The following is a 15405-nucleotide window of genomic DNA, read 5'->3' as shown; positions in this document are numbered from 1 at the left end:
CTCTAGACACAGACCCCAGCCTGGAAATAGGCCAGTGTACTTCAGCAGCCCACCTCTAAACCCCAGCTTTCCCTAGGCTATTCTGCTTCATCCCCACTTGGCAAATAGAACTCCAGATTAGAGACAGGTTGAAATGTAGAGGGAGGATGCAGCCAGCCAGAGGGGCAGAGAGGAGGGAGGCTGGAGTCTTAGGAGGCCCCTAGGCTTGCCAGGGGTCCCAGCGACCTAGATAACTCTGTGGGGTTGGGCGCTCTGTGGGGTTGGAGTTCACCACTGCAAAGCCAATAGACCAGGACTGACTCCTGCCCTATTGCTGGTGTGAGAGTGTGCTACACCCCCCCCCACCATGCATGTCTACCCAGAACCTCAGAATGTGACCTTCTTTGGAAATGGGATCTTTACAGATATGATTCGCAAAGAGGAGGTCATATGGAATGAGTGGGCCTCAAATGCAAGGACAGGAGTCTCTAAAGAAGACGGGACATAGAGACATAGAGGAAAGAACTCCACATGATTAGAATGGCATCCACATCAGAGGGACAAACAACAGGACCAGGACACCATTGTCAGAACCCACCACATCCGAGAGGAAGCCAGGAAGGATCCAATCCTGGAGCCTTCAGAGGAAGCAAAACCTTGTCAGCCAGCCCCCTGGAGTTTAAAAGCAGAGCCTAATGGTTCCTGCCTGTAATCCCAGCACTTGGAAAGCATGGCATGGGCAGGAGAATTGAGAGTTGAAGGTGAGCCTGAGCTATGTAGTGAGATGCTTTCTTGGAGGGAGGGGGGGGAAGGAAACAAAAATAACAAAAGAACCCAAGCCAGGCACTGGTGGCTCACATCTGTAATACTCAGAAGGCTGAGATCTGCCCAAGCAGAAAAGTCCAAGAGATTCTTATCTCTAATTAGCCAATCAAAAGAGAGGTGCTTGGGGCTGGGAATGGGGCTGGGAATGAAGCTATGCTTCCAGCCCAGGGCCAGGGTCCCCGCTGGTCACACTCTCACTGGTTTGCTGCATCCTGCTGTCAGCAGAGGCTTCTCAGGCCATTCATCTTTCGAAGTCCAGCTCCAGCCCTACCTCCAGCTAATTAAACTGCTGTGATGAGTCTGTCTGTCCCCACATTATACTTCTTCTCTGACACTACCTTTCATCACTATTCAATCCACAAACGTGGATGCAGGCCCTAGCTTGTGTCCTACACTAAACTGGGGAAAGCAGACAGAGACATTGGATTGCAATGTCCTGGGAGAATCATCACTGAGAGAAGGCCAGGTAGAGATGCTGGAAGAGGGATTTGTAAAGGGAATAGAAGTTGAGAAGGAGAAGAAATAAGGGCAGGGTGGCCTAGCTAGAGACGACACACAGTCAAAGGCCGGAGGGGGCATGGAGCGTGGAGATGGTGGCAGTGTTGAGGGCTGAGGCTGGGTAGCTGGCTGGAGCCTTGAGGACCAAGCAAGGAGCCGCCTGCCTCAAAGCTGTGGAGAGCCAGGTGCCGGTGGCTTGTGTCTATGATCCTAGCTACTCAGGAGGATGAGGTCTGAGGATTGAGGATCAAAGCCTGATAAATCTGTGAGAGTCTTATCTCCAATTAACCAGCAAAAAAACTTTAATTGGAGCTGTGGCTTAAGTGGTAGAGCACCCATCTTGGGCACAGAAAGATAAGGGACAGCATCCAGGCTTTGAGTTCAAATCCCAGGAACAGCATACACACATACATCAAACCAATAAACAAACTGAAGCCCTGAAAGGCGTGGGTATCAGCTTACAGTCTAGCAGTTTTGCTAAGTCATAGCTGGGTCAGTCATTCTCTGGGCCAAGGGGGCAGCTAGCCAGTCCTCAGACATCCTCCAAGTGCCAGACACTTCATACTTCTGCCCTGACGCCACATTTCACCACTAGTCAATCCAGAAATGTGGACTGTGGCCTTTGCTGGTCAGGCAGCAGAATGGAACAAGAGCTAGGCATTGGTGGCTCACACCTGTAATCCTAGCTACTCAGGAGGCTGAGATCTGAGGATTGCAGTTCAAAGCCAGCCCAGACAGGAAAGGCTGTGAGACTCTAATCTCCAATTATCCACGAGAAAACTGGAAGTGACACTGTGGCTCAAGTGGTAGAGCACTTGCTTTGAGTTGAAGATCTGAGGGACAGCACCCAGGCCCAGAGTTCAAGCCCCACGATCAAGAGAAAAGAAAGAAAGAAAGAAAAGAATGGAACAAGATTGAACTGAGTGAAGTGGACTGAATTTCAGAACTTCTAACTCCCCCCCCTTCCCCGTCCTGCCCACAGACTCTGTGACCAGCTTGGTGCCCAGCAGCACATCTGACAGCCAGATAGCAAGACAGCCCACAGCCCCCATAGCGTCAAGACACAGGGAAATGTGCTCTGCTCACCTTGAGGTCCCCAGAGATGTTGGCTCCAGCCAGGATGCCTGTAGCTGAGGGGAAGAAGATCGAGAACATTCCAAAGAAGCTGCCATCGACACCTCGCCAGTTAGGCACCAAGTTCTGGACAAAAATGTCCCCTAGGAAACCAAGATGTGAGTCAGAACTGCTTGGAGGGCTTGGGGACCCTGGCTGGGCTGGCCAGTCGCCCCTCACCCTGAAGCATGGGGACCTCATCTCCCTGCTGCCCACACACTGGGTCATGTTCATGGATGAACTGCCCCCCGCACATACCATGATAGCTGAAGAAGCCTTTGGAGGCCTTGTCATCGGACGGGGGGATCAGCGTCCCCACCAAGTAGTTGGCAAAGGAGACCATGATGACAAGAAAGAACAGCACTTGGGCCTAGATGGGGGGTGAAGGACCCTAGATGTCAGATGGTGGCTCCCAGGCTACCTCCAGGCGGTCCCAACCAGGGAGGCAGGCTTGGCACCCTCCATCAGCCCCTCAGCCACTCACCCAGCACCCATCACACAGCAAGCAATGCTCAAGCTGCTGGGGAATCGGCAGGGAGCAGAATGGCCTCTTGTCTCCGCTGATTATATAGGGTGATTTCAGAGTAAGAATACAAGGGCATGATGGCCTTGGGCCTATGTAAGCAGGATGCCCTGGCCCCTGATGTTTGAGCTGAGCAATGAACAGCTGGAGACTGAGCTATAGTCCTTTTATGGCCAGAGAGCCACAAGGGAGAGGGGCAGTCTCAGGGACCGGGTCCTGCTGGGTTTGAAGGCCACTCTTCTGGATGCACCTGCTGGTTGTAGGCTAATGCTTTTTCTCCCCTTATATCTATTTTAAACCTCTGGCTCTTGGCTCAGTACATGGTGCAAAGATCCTATTTCCCAGCATCCCTTGTAACCTTCAGACCAAGTTCTTCCAGCTTTGGCAGAAAAGGACAGGGGAGGGGACAGAGGAAGATGGCTCAGTGGTAGCGTGCTTGCTTTGCATGCATGAGACCCTAGGTTTTATTCCTCAGCACCACATAAACAGAAAAAGCCAGAAGTGGCACTGTGGCTCAAGTGGTAGAGCACTAGCCTTGAGCTGAAGAGCTGAGGGACAGCGCCCAGGCCCAAAGTTCAGCCCCCACGACTGACTAAAAAAAAGAAGGAAAAAGAAAAAAGAAAAGGACAGGGGAAGGGAAGTCTCGTGCTCTGTGATAATCTTTCCTCCTTTTCCTCTGCTTGGATAGAGGCAACTGTGGACCAGATGGACAAGACCCACAGCCTGGGGATGGAGAGGCCTGGGGGCTACCTCACCCCCATCCATGGAAACCAGGATGCTGGCCCTGCCCTGCTTCCTCTTGGATTATCACTTGAGAGAGAAATGAAGTCTCTCTGAATTAGGGGTCTCTTTGTCACAGCAGCAAAACTGCAATCCTAGCTCATACACACAAGAAGAGGCAGAACCAGCCCCCAGCCCCAGGCCTTGTTACAGCAGCCTCTCTACTTGGTCCCAGGCCACGCTCCTTACCTTGGACTCCCACTCCATGCCCGCCAGGGAGATGGCCAGGAGCACGGTGACCGTCACCACGCCGATGATGCGGATGTCGTTGATGGGGTCCACAATGGGCGTGTCATACTCCTGATGGGGGCCAGGCTGGTCACCAGCCACCCCCGTGCACCCCATGTCTCTCCAGACTCCCCATTCCACTTAGGAACCCTTAGGACCCAAACACAAGCCCCTCCCCTGCCTGCAGATGCCCCAGGATGGCCGCTGTAAGGCCTTGGCCCTTGGTCTTTGCTTGATGAGCTGCCATTGTCACCCAGAGTGGCCAGATGGGCCCGTGGCCCCTGATGAATGAAATAGAGTGAGAGAGGAAAGGCCAGCCCAATGGGAGGAGCAGAGGAGGGGGGCCTGCCCGACTCCCTCTGCCCAGGGCCCACCCCTCCTCACCTGGAGCAGGTCCCGCACAGTCTCTGCAAAACCCACAGTGTGCATGGCCACACCCACGGCATTGGCAAAGGCGAAAATGAGGCCGATCGAGCCACCTAGCTCTGGGCCCAGACTCCGGGATATGAGGAAATAGGTACCACCTACCAGGGCCAGAGCAGGGGTCGGGGCACAAGTCAGAGGGGCAGGTGAAGGGCAACAGAGCTGGGGAGGGGTGGCCACAGGGCTGTCTTAGGGTGTAGAGTGTCCCAGTTACCTTGGTAACTCCAACGTAAAGGGGTTTTCTGGGCAAGGAGGACCAAGTAGGTGGGGGGAGGGGTTGGGGGGAGGCCCACCTGACTTGACCTTGCCATTGGTGGAGATGGCTGAGATGGACAGGCCAGTGATGGAGGTCACCAGTACCGAGAGCAGGATAATGACCCAGGTGAGGACTGTGTGGGGTGAATATGAGGCCCAGAAATTCAGTCAGTGAGGAGCCATGGAGGGATCCGACTCCACCCCTAAATCCACCACACGATTCCTACCCCTTCCCTTCTCTAAGCCTCAGTTTGTCATCTGACAAATGTGTCTGTCCCTATCCTGCTGGCATGCTCTAAAGAGCCAGGGAGCTCATAAGGCAACAGGTAAAGATGGCCAGTAGGGAGGGAATCAGCCCTCTTCCAGTAATAAACACGGTGCTAGTAGCCTCTTCAGAACACCTCTGGGCTCCAAATACTGGTTTTTCTGCATTGTATAAACTCCACAATAACTCCGTAAGACAGGTAATTCTCAGCCCCTGTTTACTGGGGCTGAGGAAACCAAGGCTTAGAGGAGTTAAGAAACATGTACAAGGTCACACAGCATGCTGCAGAGTGAGCATCTGTATACTGGTCTTTCAAAATGCAAGTTCTGAACCGGCATGCTTTGTAGTAAAAATTGGCTCAGGAGGTGAAAGGACTCAGGAAGGTCACACAGAGTCAAGGAAAACCCATAGGACTGCGAACTCTACATCTAATGCATCTCTGCCACTCCACCCTCACCTCTGCCACTACAGGGACCCAAAGTGGCCAAGGAGAAGAAAACCTGGCCTGGGGTCACTGCTACCTGAGGTCAAGGCTGCTTCATGGAGGACATGGCGGAAGAGAACCAGGACTCAAGCATGCCCTCCACCCTCTCCTCGCTGGCACTCACCAATGCCTGCCTGTGCTGTTATCCAGGGCAGACGTAAGTAGAGGATCACACCCCAGATGTTGAGCATGCAACGGATCTGGGGGGAGATTGGAGATCAGAGACTCCCAGAAGCATCTAACTCCTTTTTGCTTTATTTCCTTTATAGGCTCAGGCCCTCTAGCTCCCATCCTCTCCCATCCCTCAGCCTCTCAGCCTGAGGATTGGCTGCAAGCATGGTCCCCTGCGACCCTATTCCGAGCCCAGGACCCCACTCCTTCCAGCGCCAACCACAGCCCTGTGGCAGATGTCGGCCTCTGGGGCCTGGTATGTGAAGGAGTCAGTGAATGCCAGTTAATGCCCCACTCACAGAAGAAAGAAATCAGAGACTGGGGTGCTGTGAGCTTTGTTTCCAAATTTTGAGCAAAACCAGGGTCTGTGATTGGGGCTGAAGTTCTGGGGAGAAGGGCCTGCTAGGGCCTTGTGACCCCAATACATTGCAAGGTAGAGCTGCTACTCTATTTGTGGTATTCACCACCCAGAGAGCTTCAGGGCCCTTCATCTGCTCTGTGATGCCACCCAGGCCCACTTGGGGACTAGGCAACCCTGACTGTAAACTCAGCGGAATAGGTTAAGGAAGAGTCACAGCAGTTGACAGAGTTAAGAAGAGAATCTGGCTGGCCTTCCTCCTGCCTTTCAGAGCAGAACTAAAGTTTCTCCTTTTCCCCATCAAGTCCTGTCTGTAGTGTCCTGCAGTAGTATCTGTACCTTCCAAAGCAAAGGTCTGGAGGTCTTATTCCTTTCCATCAAGAAGAACAATAGGAAAAAAAAAAAAACCACCACCTGGTCTGCGGATTTATGTGTTAAGTGCTGCCACCTGGTGGCTAAACAGGGGAAGTTCCTCCTAATAACTCCCTGCCCCACTAGAGCCAAGGATTTCACCTCTATGCTCCTTTTACAAATGAGGAAATTGAGGCAGGGCTTGATTAATTTGCCCAAGTTACTTAACACCAAGCCCCACCCCACCCCCATCCATATCTCACTCACCATCACTCCCTTAACCCAGCCGAAGCGCACGGGCTCCCCAGGACTCTTCTGGCTGTTGGTACCTGCCTCATCTTCCGCCAGCCCGTCCACCAGCTCATGGCTGGGCCGATTGTCAAAGGCCAGGACATGCAGGTGGCTGCCTTCCTGCTGAGAGCCAAGAGACCACCAGTCATATCCCTGCCTGCCCATGTTCCACGTGTCAGGCGATCCCCAGACAGGTTCCCTGACAGCACAAGGAAGCCATGGAAGGCTGGGTGCTCAAGGCACTCCTGCTCATGTACTTCCTCCTTCTTGGAGAACAGGCCAGTCTCGTAGCCTGAGAGGGGTAGGGCATTGGTACTCCACTCCCAAGAGGTGAAACAGCTTATCCACAGCTGCACAGTGGGTCCCAGCAGGGCTAGGACTCAAACACTCAGGTTGTGCTAGCTCTCCTGGCTTTCCCTGCAAGACCGCCAGCTGTCTGGGCCTTGTCCTCACCTCTGGGGCCTCCTCCCATCACTTCGTCTCAGCAGGAGGCCACATCTGGCCTCTGGCAGGGGGAGGCACCTTTATAAGCTCAACAGGTCTCAGCATCAGAATCTAGAATGATTCTACCCAATTGTCAGATGGGGAAAGTGAGGTTGTACAGGGCGTGGTGAGAATCCACTCCAGCCTCATCCACCCTGCCTCCCGGTAGGTAAATCCAGCAAGCTTCTCTCTGAGAGGACCTTCCCAGCCTCCTCCTCTCCAGCTCGTTTGAGGGTAATTTTCTCTCTGAGCATCCCATTCTAAACTTTAGGGCACTCGTGGATAAACAGAAGCCACTCATGTAACCCAGAAATTTATGGAACCCTCTCCCACTCTTCTATGTGGACCCCTTAACCCCTGAGGAAGACACCTGTCTGTTCCTGTGGCACAGGCTCAGAGATGTTGGGTAACTCAGTTATGGCCACTCCGCAGGGATGGCCAGTTTCCCCAGCTGGTACTTACCTTGAGGAAGGAGTGCAGGTCAGCCAGTGTGGGCCGTACCCTCCGGGGCTCGCCGGGCAGGGCGCTGTTAGCATAGTGCTCGTAGGCAGGTACCACATCGATGGTGTTGTAACCAAACGTACGCATGTACAGGGTGCTGCCGTGGGTCAGGTGGCTGGCGTGGCTGCTGTCATAGGCAGCCGCTGAGGGGGGGTCATCGGCCCCCAGTAATGTACTGATGGTGAAGCGCCCACGGCACAGAGCAGGGTCCCCAGGTGTCTCTGTCACAGGCAGCTCTGCCATTGTGGCTCTGGGTGTCGAGGGAGGGGACCAGGGTCGGTAAGGACACACAGGTGGCTTTATAGGCCAGGCCTGCAGCAGGGAGGAGGTGGGAGGTTGGCCTAAACCGCCTACAGCTGGTGAGCAGGGTCCCCGGTGCGGGGTGGGGGTGGGGGGCGGAGCAGGTGTGGGTGCTGTCCTGCCCCCATTTATCCCATCATTCACACAGGGCAGACTTGCACCAAGAGGGCTGTGCTGTCCAGAGCCAGGCACTAGGCAAGGAGCCATTCCCCAGCAGGTTTGGAGAGACCCTCGTAGGGGTCCCAAATCTCTCTGTGCTTTTTCTTTTTGTTTACTTAGAAGATTTGAATGGATGAGTGATGTGACATTTGAAAAGATGAACGTATATGTAAAAAAAGAAGTCCCTATAGCAACAGTTGGAGTATAAAGCTAATATAAAAATTCACCTTTCTAAAACAAGAGCTCAGGGACAGTGCCCAGGCCCTGAGTTCAAGCCCCACGACCATTTTTTAAATCACCTTTTTTGTATATTAAAGAGATTTGCAGGGATATAAAATAATCTCACTTTTCTCACATTTTTTTTTTTGGTTTGGAAAAATCTCATTGTTTTCCCCAAAGTATGCTATTTGTGATCAAATAACAAATGTATTATTCTATTAATATTTTAACTTCCAAGATATTAAATATGAATGGATATGTGTTCAATGAGTGATCATTTACTCTGCACACTTAAGTATCTTCCATGTATACATATTTTACTTTGAGGAAAAAAGTATTAGAATGTAAAAAAGTAAATAAAAATGAAGGCCCCCTCCAGCTCTGTCCCCCAGTACCTCTTGTGATTTTCCCCAACACATCTGGGTATGTAGAAGCCACCTGTGGACAGATGAGCCCTGAGGGCTTGGGGCTGGTGGTAGCCTCTGGAGCAGCAGGATTGGCATAGGAGCTCCCTTCCCCAGGTGGACGGGCCAGGCTGTGGGTCTGGGACTCCGTCTCAGCTCCATGACAGGTCAGGATCCAGGTTTGCCAGCAGCCTGAGGCCACACCTTGGATGTACAATGGCAATAGGACCTGAATCTGGTCACCCAGGCACATACACCATTGTGGCCCCAGTGGTTCAACTTTTGAGTTGTGGAGGGCTGAGGGGATGTGGAGACTGATGACATATGGATGTGGGGTACAAAGGTCTGATGCCCTGCCCTGAACCTGAAGGGCCACCCCAACCCGAAGAGCTCCTCAGGTCAGCCTCGTTTACCCCACAGCCCACAATTCTGTCTGGACAGTGCTGCCTCTGTCCCTCCCATCCAGGCATACTGGCTCTAACAACCATCCCTGTTGGGTGCCTTGCTCACTCCCCTGTCCTGTCTGAGCAGCTTCCGAGAAAATCACAGAATTCCTTTTTCCCACCCAACAGACCTTTACTAACTCCCATCATGTGTGTTTGTAGGTGAACGTTAGCAGGGAACTAGCTCCACGCAGGAGTTTGTGGGGAACGAGCCGTGGAAGGAGCTCAGCCCAGCTGTGTGGGAAGGCGGTGTGGGAGGGATGGTCCTGGAGGAGGGACAGAACGTCAATAGCCGGAATAGAGGGGAAGAGGGAGCCCTGACCGCATCGCTCCTCCTGGAGGCAGAGGATGGAGGCAGGCAGAGGGGCCACTGCCAGCTCCAGACATCGGAGCTCCGTTTCTGTTCAAGGTCCAGAGAAAGATGGAGGACACATTTTCTGCTACTTTTCTACTCCCATTTCTTTTTTCTTTCTTTCTTTTTTCCCTTCCTTCCTTTCTTCCTTCCTTCCTTCCTTGCTACCTTCCTTCCTCCCTTCCTTCTTTTTCTTTTTATCTCAGTCATGGGCTTGAACTCAGGGATTGGGCACTGAGCCTGAGCTTTTTTTGCTCAAGACTGGTCTCTATCACTCTAGCACTACTTCTGGTGTGGGGGTAAATTAATTGGAGAAGAGTCTCATGGACTTTTCTGTCCTGGCTGGCTCCAAACTGCAATCCTCAGATCTCCGCCTCCTGAATATCTAGGATTACAGCCATGAGCCACCGATGCTAAGTTCTATCCCTATTTCTGAGCCTACACAGATTCCCCCTCCCCCCTCTGCCTCCCTCCCCCCCCCCCCAAGCCTGCTCCTAGGGTTTCAACAATGAGTCAAGCATGGTAGATTAGGGCTTCCAGAGGCCTCCTGAGACCAGGGAGCTGGGACAGGTCAGAAGGACCAGTGGAAAGGCTCACACTGGCTTTGAGTAGCAAACTGTGTGTGGGACTCCCTCTCAGAGGTGAGGGTCCTGAGACCCCACAAAAGTGTGATCAAGCTTCCTTCTGGGGTGGGTGGGCATACATGCCATCCACCGTGTGCAAACAGCAGTCCTCCAAAGTCAGCGATCTGCATGCTTTGTTCTCTGCCAATGTCTGCACAGAGAAAGCACAGATCAGTTGTTGCCTGTTGGATGCAGGATCCAGGAGGGCAGCGTGGCCACCTTAGAGACCCTTGGTTGGCAAATTAGTCCTCAGGCTCCACAGAATCAAGGAATCTGCCTCTCCTGGACATGAAGAGGTGATCTGCAGAAACCTAGACCGATGACAAACCCAAAGGGGGACCATCACCGTGTACCTTTCTGCACTTGGTATGTCTACTGTAGGTTAATTTTCCAAGAATCTGCTCAGGGCTTTTCTTAAGGCACCAAGGTCCACCTGCCCTTCCTCTCTAGCTTCCTAACCCCAAGTTGAAGGCAAGGGCCCCCGTCAGGGCCACTTTTAAGCCTTCCCTGCAGGTTCTGCTCTGGACTGGGGCCAGGAGGGAGACCCCCCCCAGTTACTGCAGAGTTAACTCATTTTGCCTCCTGCCGGGAAGGAGGGGGAAGATCTTATCACTCTCTGCTCTTAAACTGCTGACTGACTGGCAAAATCACAGCTACACCCCACACCCTCTGTACACCCTGTCCCTGGAGGCGATGGAAAATTCCTGATTAAGATCAGCGAAGGAGAGGGGCTGTGGGCAGGATAAGAGGCCACAAATTCCCTGTGTGACCTTGAGCAAGTCATTTTCATCTCCTCCAAACAACCCTGACCTCTGTCAGCCCTGGAGGTGAGCTTGGGCTGCTTCTGGAACCCTCTTCTGCCCACTCCTATATCTCCCTAGGCTTATGCAGGACCCCTTGAAGGCTTATAGGATAAGTTGCAGAAACTGCCCTGAGCACACTCCCCTCCCCGCCCCCCTGCAAAAAGAAAGGGGGTTCTTGCAACTGGATGGAAGTTAATGAGGGAAGTGCTCACAGAGGCACCCTTTTTGATGGGGGACACAGAGCTGGGTCATGCAGGCCCTATCTTCCAGGATTGTCTATGGCCGGTTGATCCCCACAGTCCCCCAGACCTGAAATGTCTCTGACCCTGAGAGAGGCTTATGATCTGACCCTGGAGTCTTGGTTCTGCTGGGTTCTGGGGGACTGGAAATCACCTGACCAGGAGAATGGGGGAGGTTCTGCTTCTATATCAGAAGACAGAAATGGCACCCATACCGGCCGATCCCCACTACGCCCGCCCATCCAGTGTCAAGCCCCAGCTGAGTGGTGCAGGGCCCCTGGCCTTCTGGCAACCAGGAAGAAGCCCAGGACAGCAAAGGACTGGAGACTTCCTTGGGGGCACTGAGGACAGGAGGGCCAGTGTGCTCTCTGGGTCACTGGGCATCTTGTCTGCATTGGCCATGGGGATGAGACCATGCAGGGGATGAGGTGGGGAGGAATGGAGTGATCAGTGCTGAGGGCTGGAGGGAGGAGAGGGATGACAAGAGGGAATAAGTGGTAGATATGAAGCTGAAAGGGTTCCAATGGTCTCTTCACTCATTCCACCACATTTATTAGGTGCCTACTTGATACCATACCCTGAGCTTGGCAAGTGCTACAGAGAACAAGACAACAACCCTGCCCACTGGGAGCTCACATTCTAGTACAGACAGACATAAATAGAAATAAGCAGTTGTTATAATACATTTAACCAGATGTGCTATGAAGGGGGAAAAAATAGCATTTTCTTAGGTAGGGGCAGTAGACTTTCTAATGATGAAAACTTTAGGTTAAGCTCCTACAATGAGAAGCCAGAACTTCCCACATTGTAAGCAGGCACTCTGAGGGTTATAGACAGGGGCAGGGTATGTGCAAAGGCCCTGAGACAGAAGTGTGGCTTTGGAGTTGAGAAAAACAAGGCTTTGATGGACAAGAAGATTAGGTTTGATACATGGAAGAAAGAAGATCAGCCTTATAGGCCAGGGTACAAGTTCATGTTCTGTTAGGTGATGGTCAGATTTCAGATTTCCGTTTTTCAAAGATCACTTCGGGGTGTGCAGATCAGACTAAGGGAGATCAGCCAGAGGCTGCTTTGGGTTCATTGTGGGGGTGGCAGGTAGGGGTGGCACATTCTGAAGGCAGAGCTAATGAGGCCAGCATATGGGTGTGGGGCTGGGAACAGGAAGCAGGGAAGGCTCCACAGGGGAAATGGTAGTGTCATTTCTGAATACAGAACCTTGACAGGAAGAGTCTCAAATGCCAGGATCAGGAGCCTGGCTCTTGTCTTGTGGTTGTCAGGATCTGTTTCTGGCAAGCAGACCCGTAGTATGGTAAACAGCACAAGGCCAGAAGACACAGTGAGGGCTGGCGGGTGCCATGACAACCATCAAGCCAAACACAGAGCCACTGATTCTGGGCTGCACCCTGGAGACCCTCAGGGTCTGGGTGGAGGGGGTGAGGGGTAGGCATCAATAGCTTTACAGCTCCCTGGGTGATTTTGAGGAGCAGATGCCACAGAGAACCAAGCCTTCATTCACACAGCCACCCAAGCCCGCCCTGCCCCGAATTCCGGGTGCGGCCAGGTCCCACGAGGCTCTCCTGAAGAGGATGAGTATGATGCAACCCTGGTGTCGTGAAATAGCCGGGTAAGAGGATGCGCTGCTGTCGGCCTGATTCACAACACCAGCTGCAGCACCATACCAGAACGAGGCGGGCAGGCAGGCAGGCGGGCAGGCGGGCAGGCGGCGGCTTCCTGGGGCGTGGCTCCTCCTCCTCCGACAGCACCCCCAAACATATCAGGGCCACAGGGGCAGGGGATCCCTGCCCTCCAGGAGCTCACAGACTTGGAGGTTATGGGGACAAGCAAGGATACCTACATGACAAGAGCAGCAGTGGGCTTACCATACTGGAAGGCCAGGTTGCTGAAGAGACCAGGCTGCAACCTCGTCCACAACCTTGCCAGGACCCAGCAACTGGGGTTTGTCTGGAGCCTTGTGGAGCCAGGGATGTGACTACTGAGATTCATTCTGGCTCTTTTTACCTCAAGCAGTTAAATACCAAACACCTGAAAGCTGCTGTCAACTAAAAGGAAAATATGTGCAAGACATTTTCCTTGCTAAAGGAAGGACTCCTGATTCCTTTTCCTTCTGTGGAAATTTAAAGAAAGGAAAAGAAAAAACTTTCCAGGTGCCAGTGGTTCAGGCCTGTAATCCTAAACTACTCAGGAGACTGAGATCTGAGGTCAAGATGTGAAGCCAGCAACAAAAAGCTGAAGTGGAGCTGTGGCTCAAGTGGTAGAACACCAGCTTTAAGAATAAAAGCTAATGGGTTGGGAAGATGGCTCCGTGGTAGAGTGCTTGTCTTGCATGCATGAGGCCCTGGGTTCGATTCCTTAGCACCACATAAGCAGAAAAAGCCAGAAGTGACCCTGTGGCTCAAGTGGTAGGGTGCTAGCCTTGAGCTGAAGAGCTCAGGGACAGCGCCCAGGCCCAGAGTTCAGGCCCCACAACTGACGTGGTGGGGAGAGGAAAAGAGTAAAAACCAAGCGATGGCACCCAGGACCCTGAGTTCAAGCTCCAATATCAGTACAAAAAACAAGTAAATAAAAAGAAAAATTGTTCAGGCTGGAACAGCAGCACATACCTGTAATTCTAATGATTCAGGGAAGTAGAGATTGAACAGATCCCAGTCCAGGCAAAACGTCCGTAAAACTCCACCTCAACCAACAAAAACCAGCGGGTGGGGAGCGTGGGGTTTGCACCTGTCATTCCAGCTATTCAGAAAGTATAAACAGTAGAAATAAAGTCCAGAGGCCTGGACTTCAAAAGAGCAAGACCTTAGTCAAAAACAAATAATGGAAGTGGGCTGGGAAAAAAATAAGTATAAAGGGCCTGGAGGCATGGTGCAAGTAGCATAGCACCTGTCTAGCTTGCACAAAGCCGTGAGTTTAAATCCCAGCACTGACCAAAAGCAAACCTCGGGCCTGAAGTAACAGATAAGTTACTCTGCTAACATCAGTCACATATCTAGTGACTCTGCCAAGAGATAAAGGAACCAAACATATCAAACCCATTTGTCTCCCCTAGTCTTTCATCTTAAATATACCTGTAATATACATACATGAAAATAGAAGGAAATTTAAGTGAGACTGGTGGGGGGAGGGGCAGGGGGAGGAGGGAAGAAGATGGGAAGGGTCACGCTGATCAAGATGCATCATACACAGAAACGGACATGTTAAACTGAAATTCTCATACAACAATTTGAAGATAATTTTTAAAAATACATCTTCAGCTTTTCTTTCTACTACTTCTTGAAAGCAGTAGAAGAAACATGGTTACTCTGCCCTCCTTTGAACATCCCTGGTGCATTTTTAACCAGAACACTTTTTAATGGACTTTTTTTTTTTTTGTCAGTCCTGGCTTGAACTCCGGGCTGGGCACTGTTCTTGAGCATCTCTGTGCTCAAGGCTGGCACTCTAGCCTTGAGCACAGCTTGAGCTACAGCACCACTTCCGCCATTTTCTGTTTATATGGTACTAAGGAATTGAACCCAGGGCTTATGCATGCTAGGCAAGCACTCTACCACTAAGCCACCTTCCTAGCCCCACTAATGGACTCTTGAAGAGCATGACCTGCTTCTGTGATGACCTGGACTCTTAGAGCTGCTTTCATGTCCAACTCTCCCTGACACAATCCAGGCCTAACCCTGAACCCACAGGAGTGGGAAGGATGCAAGCAGAATTGTGGCTGCATCGTGAACCATTCACTTCAGACCTGGGTGTTTAGCTTCACCGAGTGATCAGTCCACAGGATTTTGGAAATATTCATAGGGCTCTGCAAGTAGAAGTTCTTGTTTATTTTCTGGTCCCACCTCTTTCGCTACTATAAAACAAAGATGGGAAGAAACCAAGTTGTTGTTGACTGGTTTAACTAGTCAAGGTAATGCTTTTTTTTTGGTCAGATGTGGGGTCTGAACTCTGGGCCTGGGTGCTGTCCCTCAGCTCTTCAGCTCAAGGCCAGCGCTCTACCACTTGAGCCACAGCGCCACTTCCGGCATTTTCTGCTTATATGGTGCTGAGGAATGGAACCCAGGGCCCCATGCATGCAAGGCAAGCGCTCTACCACTGAGCCATCTTCCCAGCACGACAATGCTTTTTTCTAAGACTTTTTTGTTAAACTTTTTTAAAAGATAGGATATGGGGAAATGTAGGGGCAATGCAGCTCAGGACCAGAAAGCAGAAAACTCAAAGAGAGTTGATTCCTGTGGTTTATAGTAATCAGAACTCAGGCTTTGATGGGAAACTATGCAAAAGGAGAAAATGCTCAGATAATTCTAGAAAGTCATTCACTAAAGTCAT

At 51.8% G+C, this 15405-nt stretch overlaps 1 protein-coding gene across 2 annotated transcripts in view; it reads right to left on the bottom strand.

Annotated features, from left to right (window-relative positions):
- Nucleotides 1-7796, bottom strand: part of Slc12a3 (solute carrier family 12 member 3) — a 34724-nt gene extending 26928 nt beyond the window's left edge. Inside the window, exons 1-8 of one of the 2 annotated variants that reach the window (XM_042689907.1) lie at nucleotides 7490-7796; nucleotides 6521-6667; nucleotides 5498-5573; nucleotides 4663-4758; nucleotides 4331-4470; nucleotides 3908-4018; nucleotides 2674-2785; nucleotides 2389-2519 (exon numbers count right to left, since the gene is read on the bottom strand). In XM_042689907.1, the coding sequence (XP_042545841.1) occupies nucleotides 2389-2519; nucleotides 2674-2785; nucleotides 3908-4018; nucleotides 4331-4470; nucleotides 4663-4758; nucleotides 5498-5573; nucleotides 6521-6667; nucleotides 7490-7771 (1095 nt within the window). In that variant the 5' untranslated portion in view covers nucleotides 7772-7796. The remainder of the gene's footprint in view (nucleotides 1-2388; nucleotides 2520-2673; nucleotides 2786-3907; nucleotides 4019-4330; nucleotides 4471-4662; nucleotides 4759-5497; nucleotides 5574-6520; nucleotides 6668-7489) is intronic. The other variant, XM_042689908.1, reaches the window with a different exon arrangement.
- Between the last annotated feature and the right edge of the window lie 7609 nt (nucleotides 7797-15405).

Source organism: Dipodomys spectabilis, unplaced genomic scaffold (assembly GCF_019054845.1).
Source record: "Dipodomys spectabilis isolate Male_0828 unplaced genomic scaffold, ASM1905484v1 ptg000130l, whole genome shotgun sequence".
Classification (NCBI taxonomy): domain Eukaryota; kingdom Metazoa; phylum Chordata; class Mammalia; order Rodentia; family Heteromyidae; genus Dipodomys; species Dipodomys spectabilis.
The sequence above is the reverse complement of the archived record's forward strand: the minus strand, read 5'-3'. Positions and strand labels throughout refer to the sequence as shown.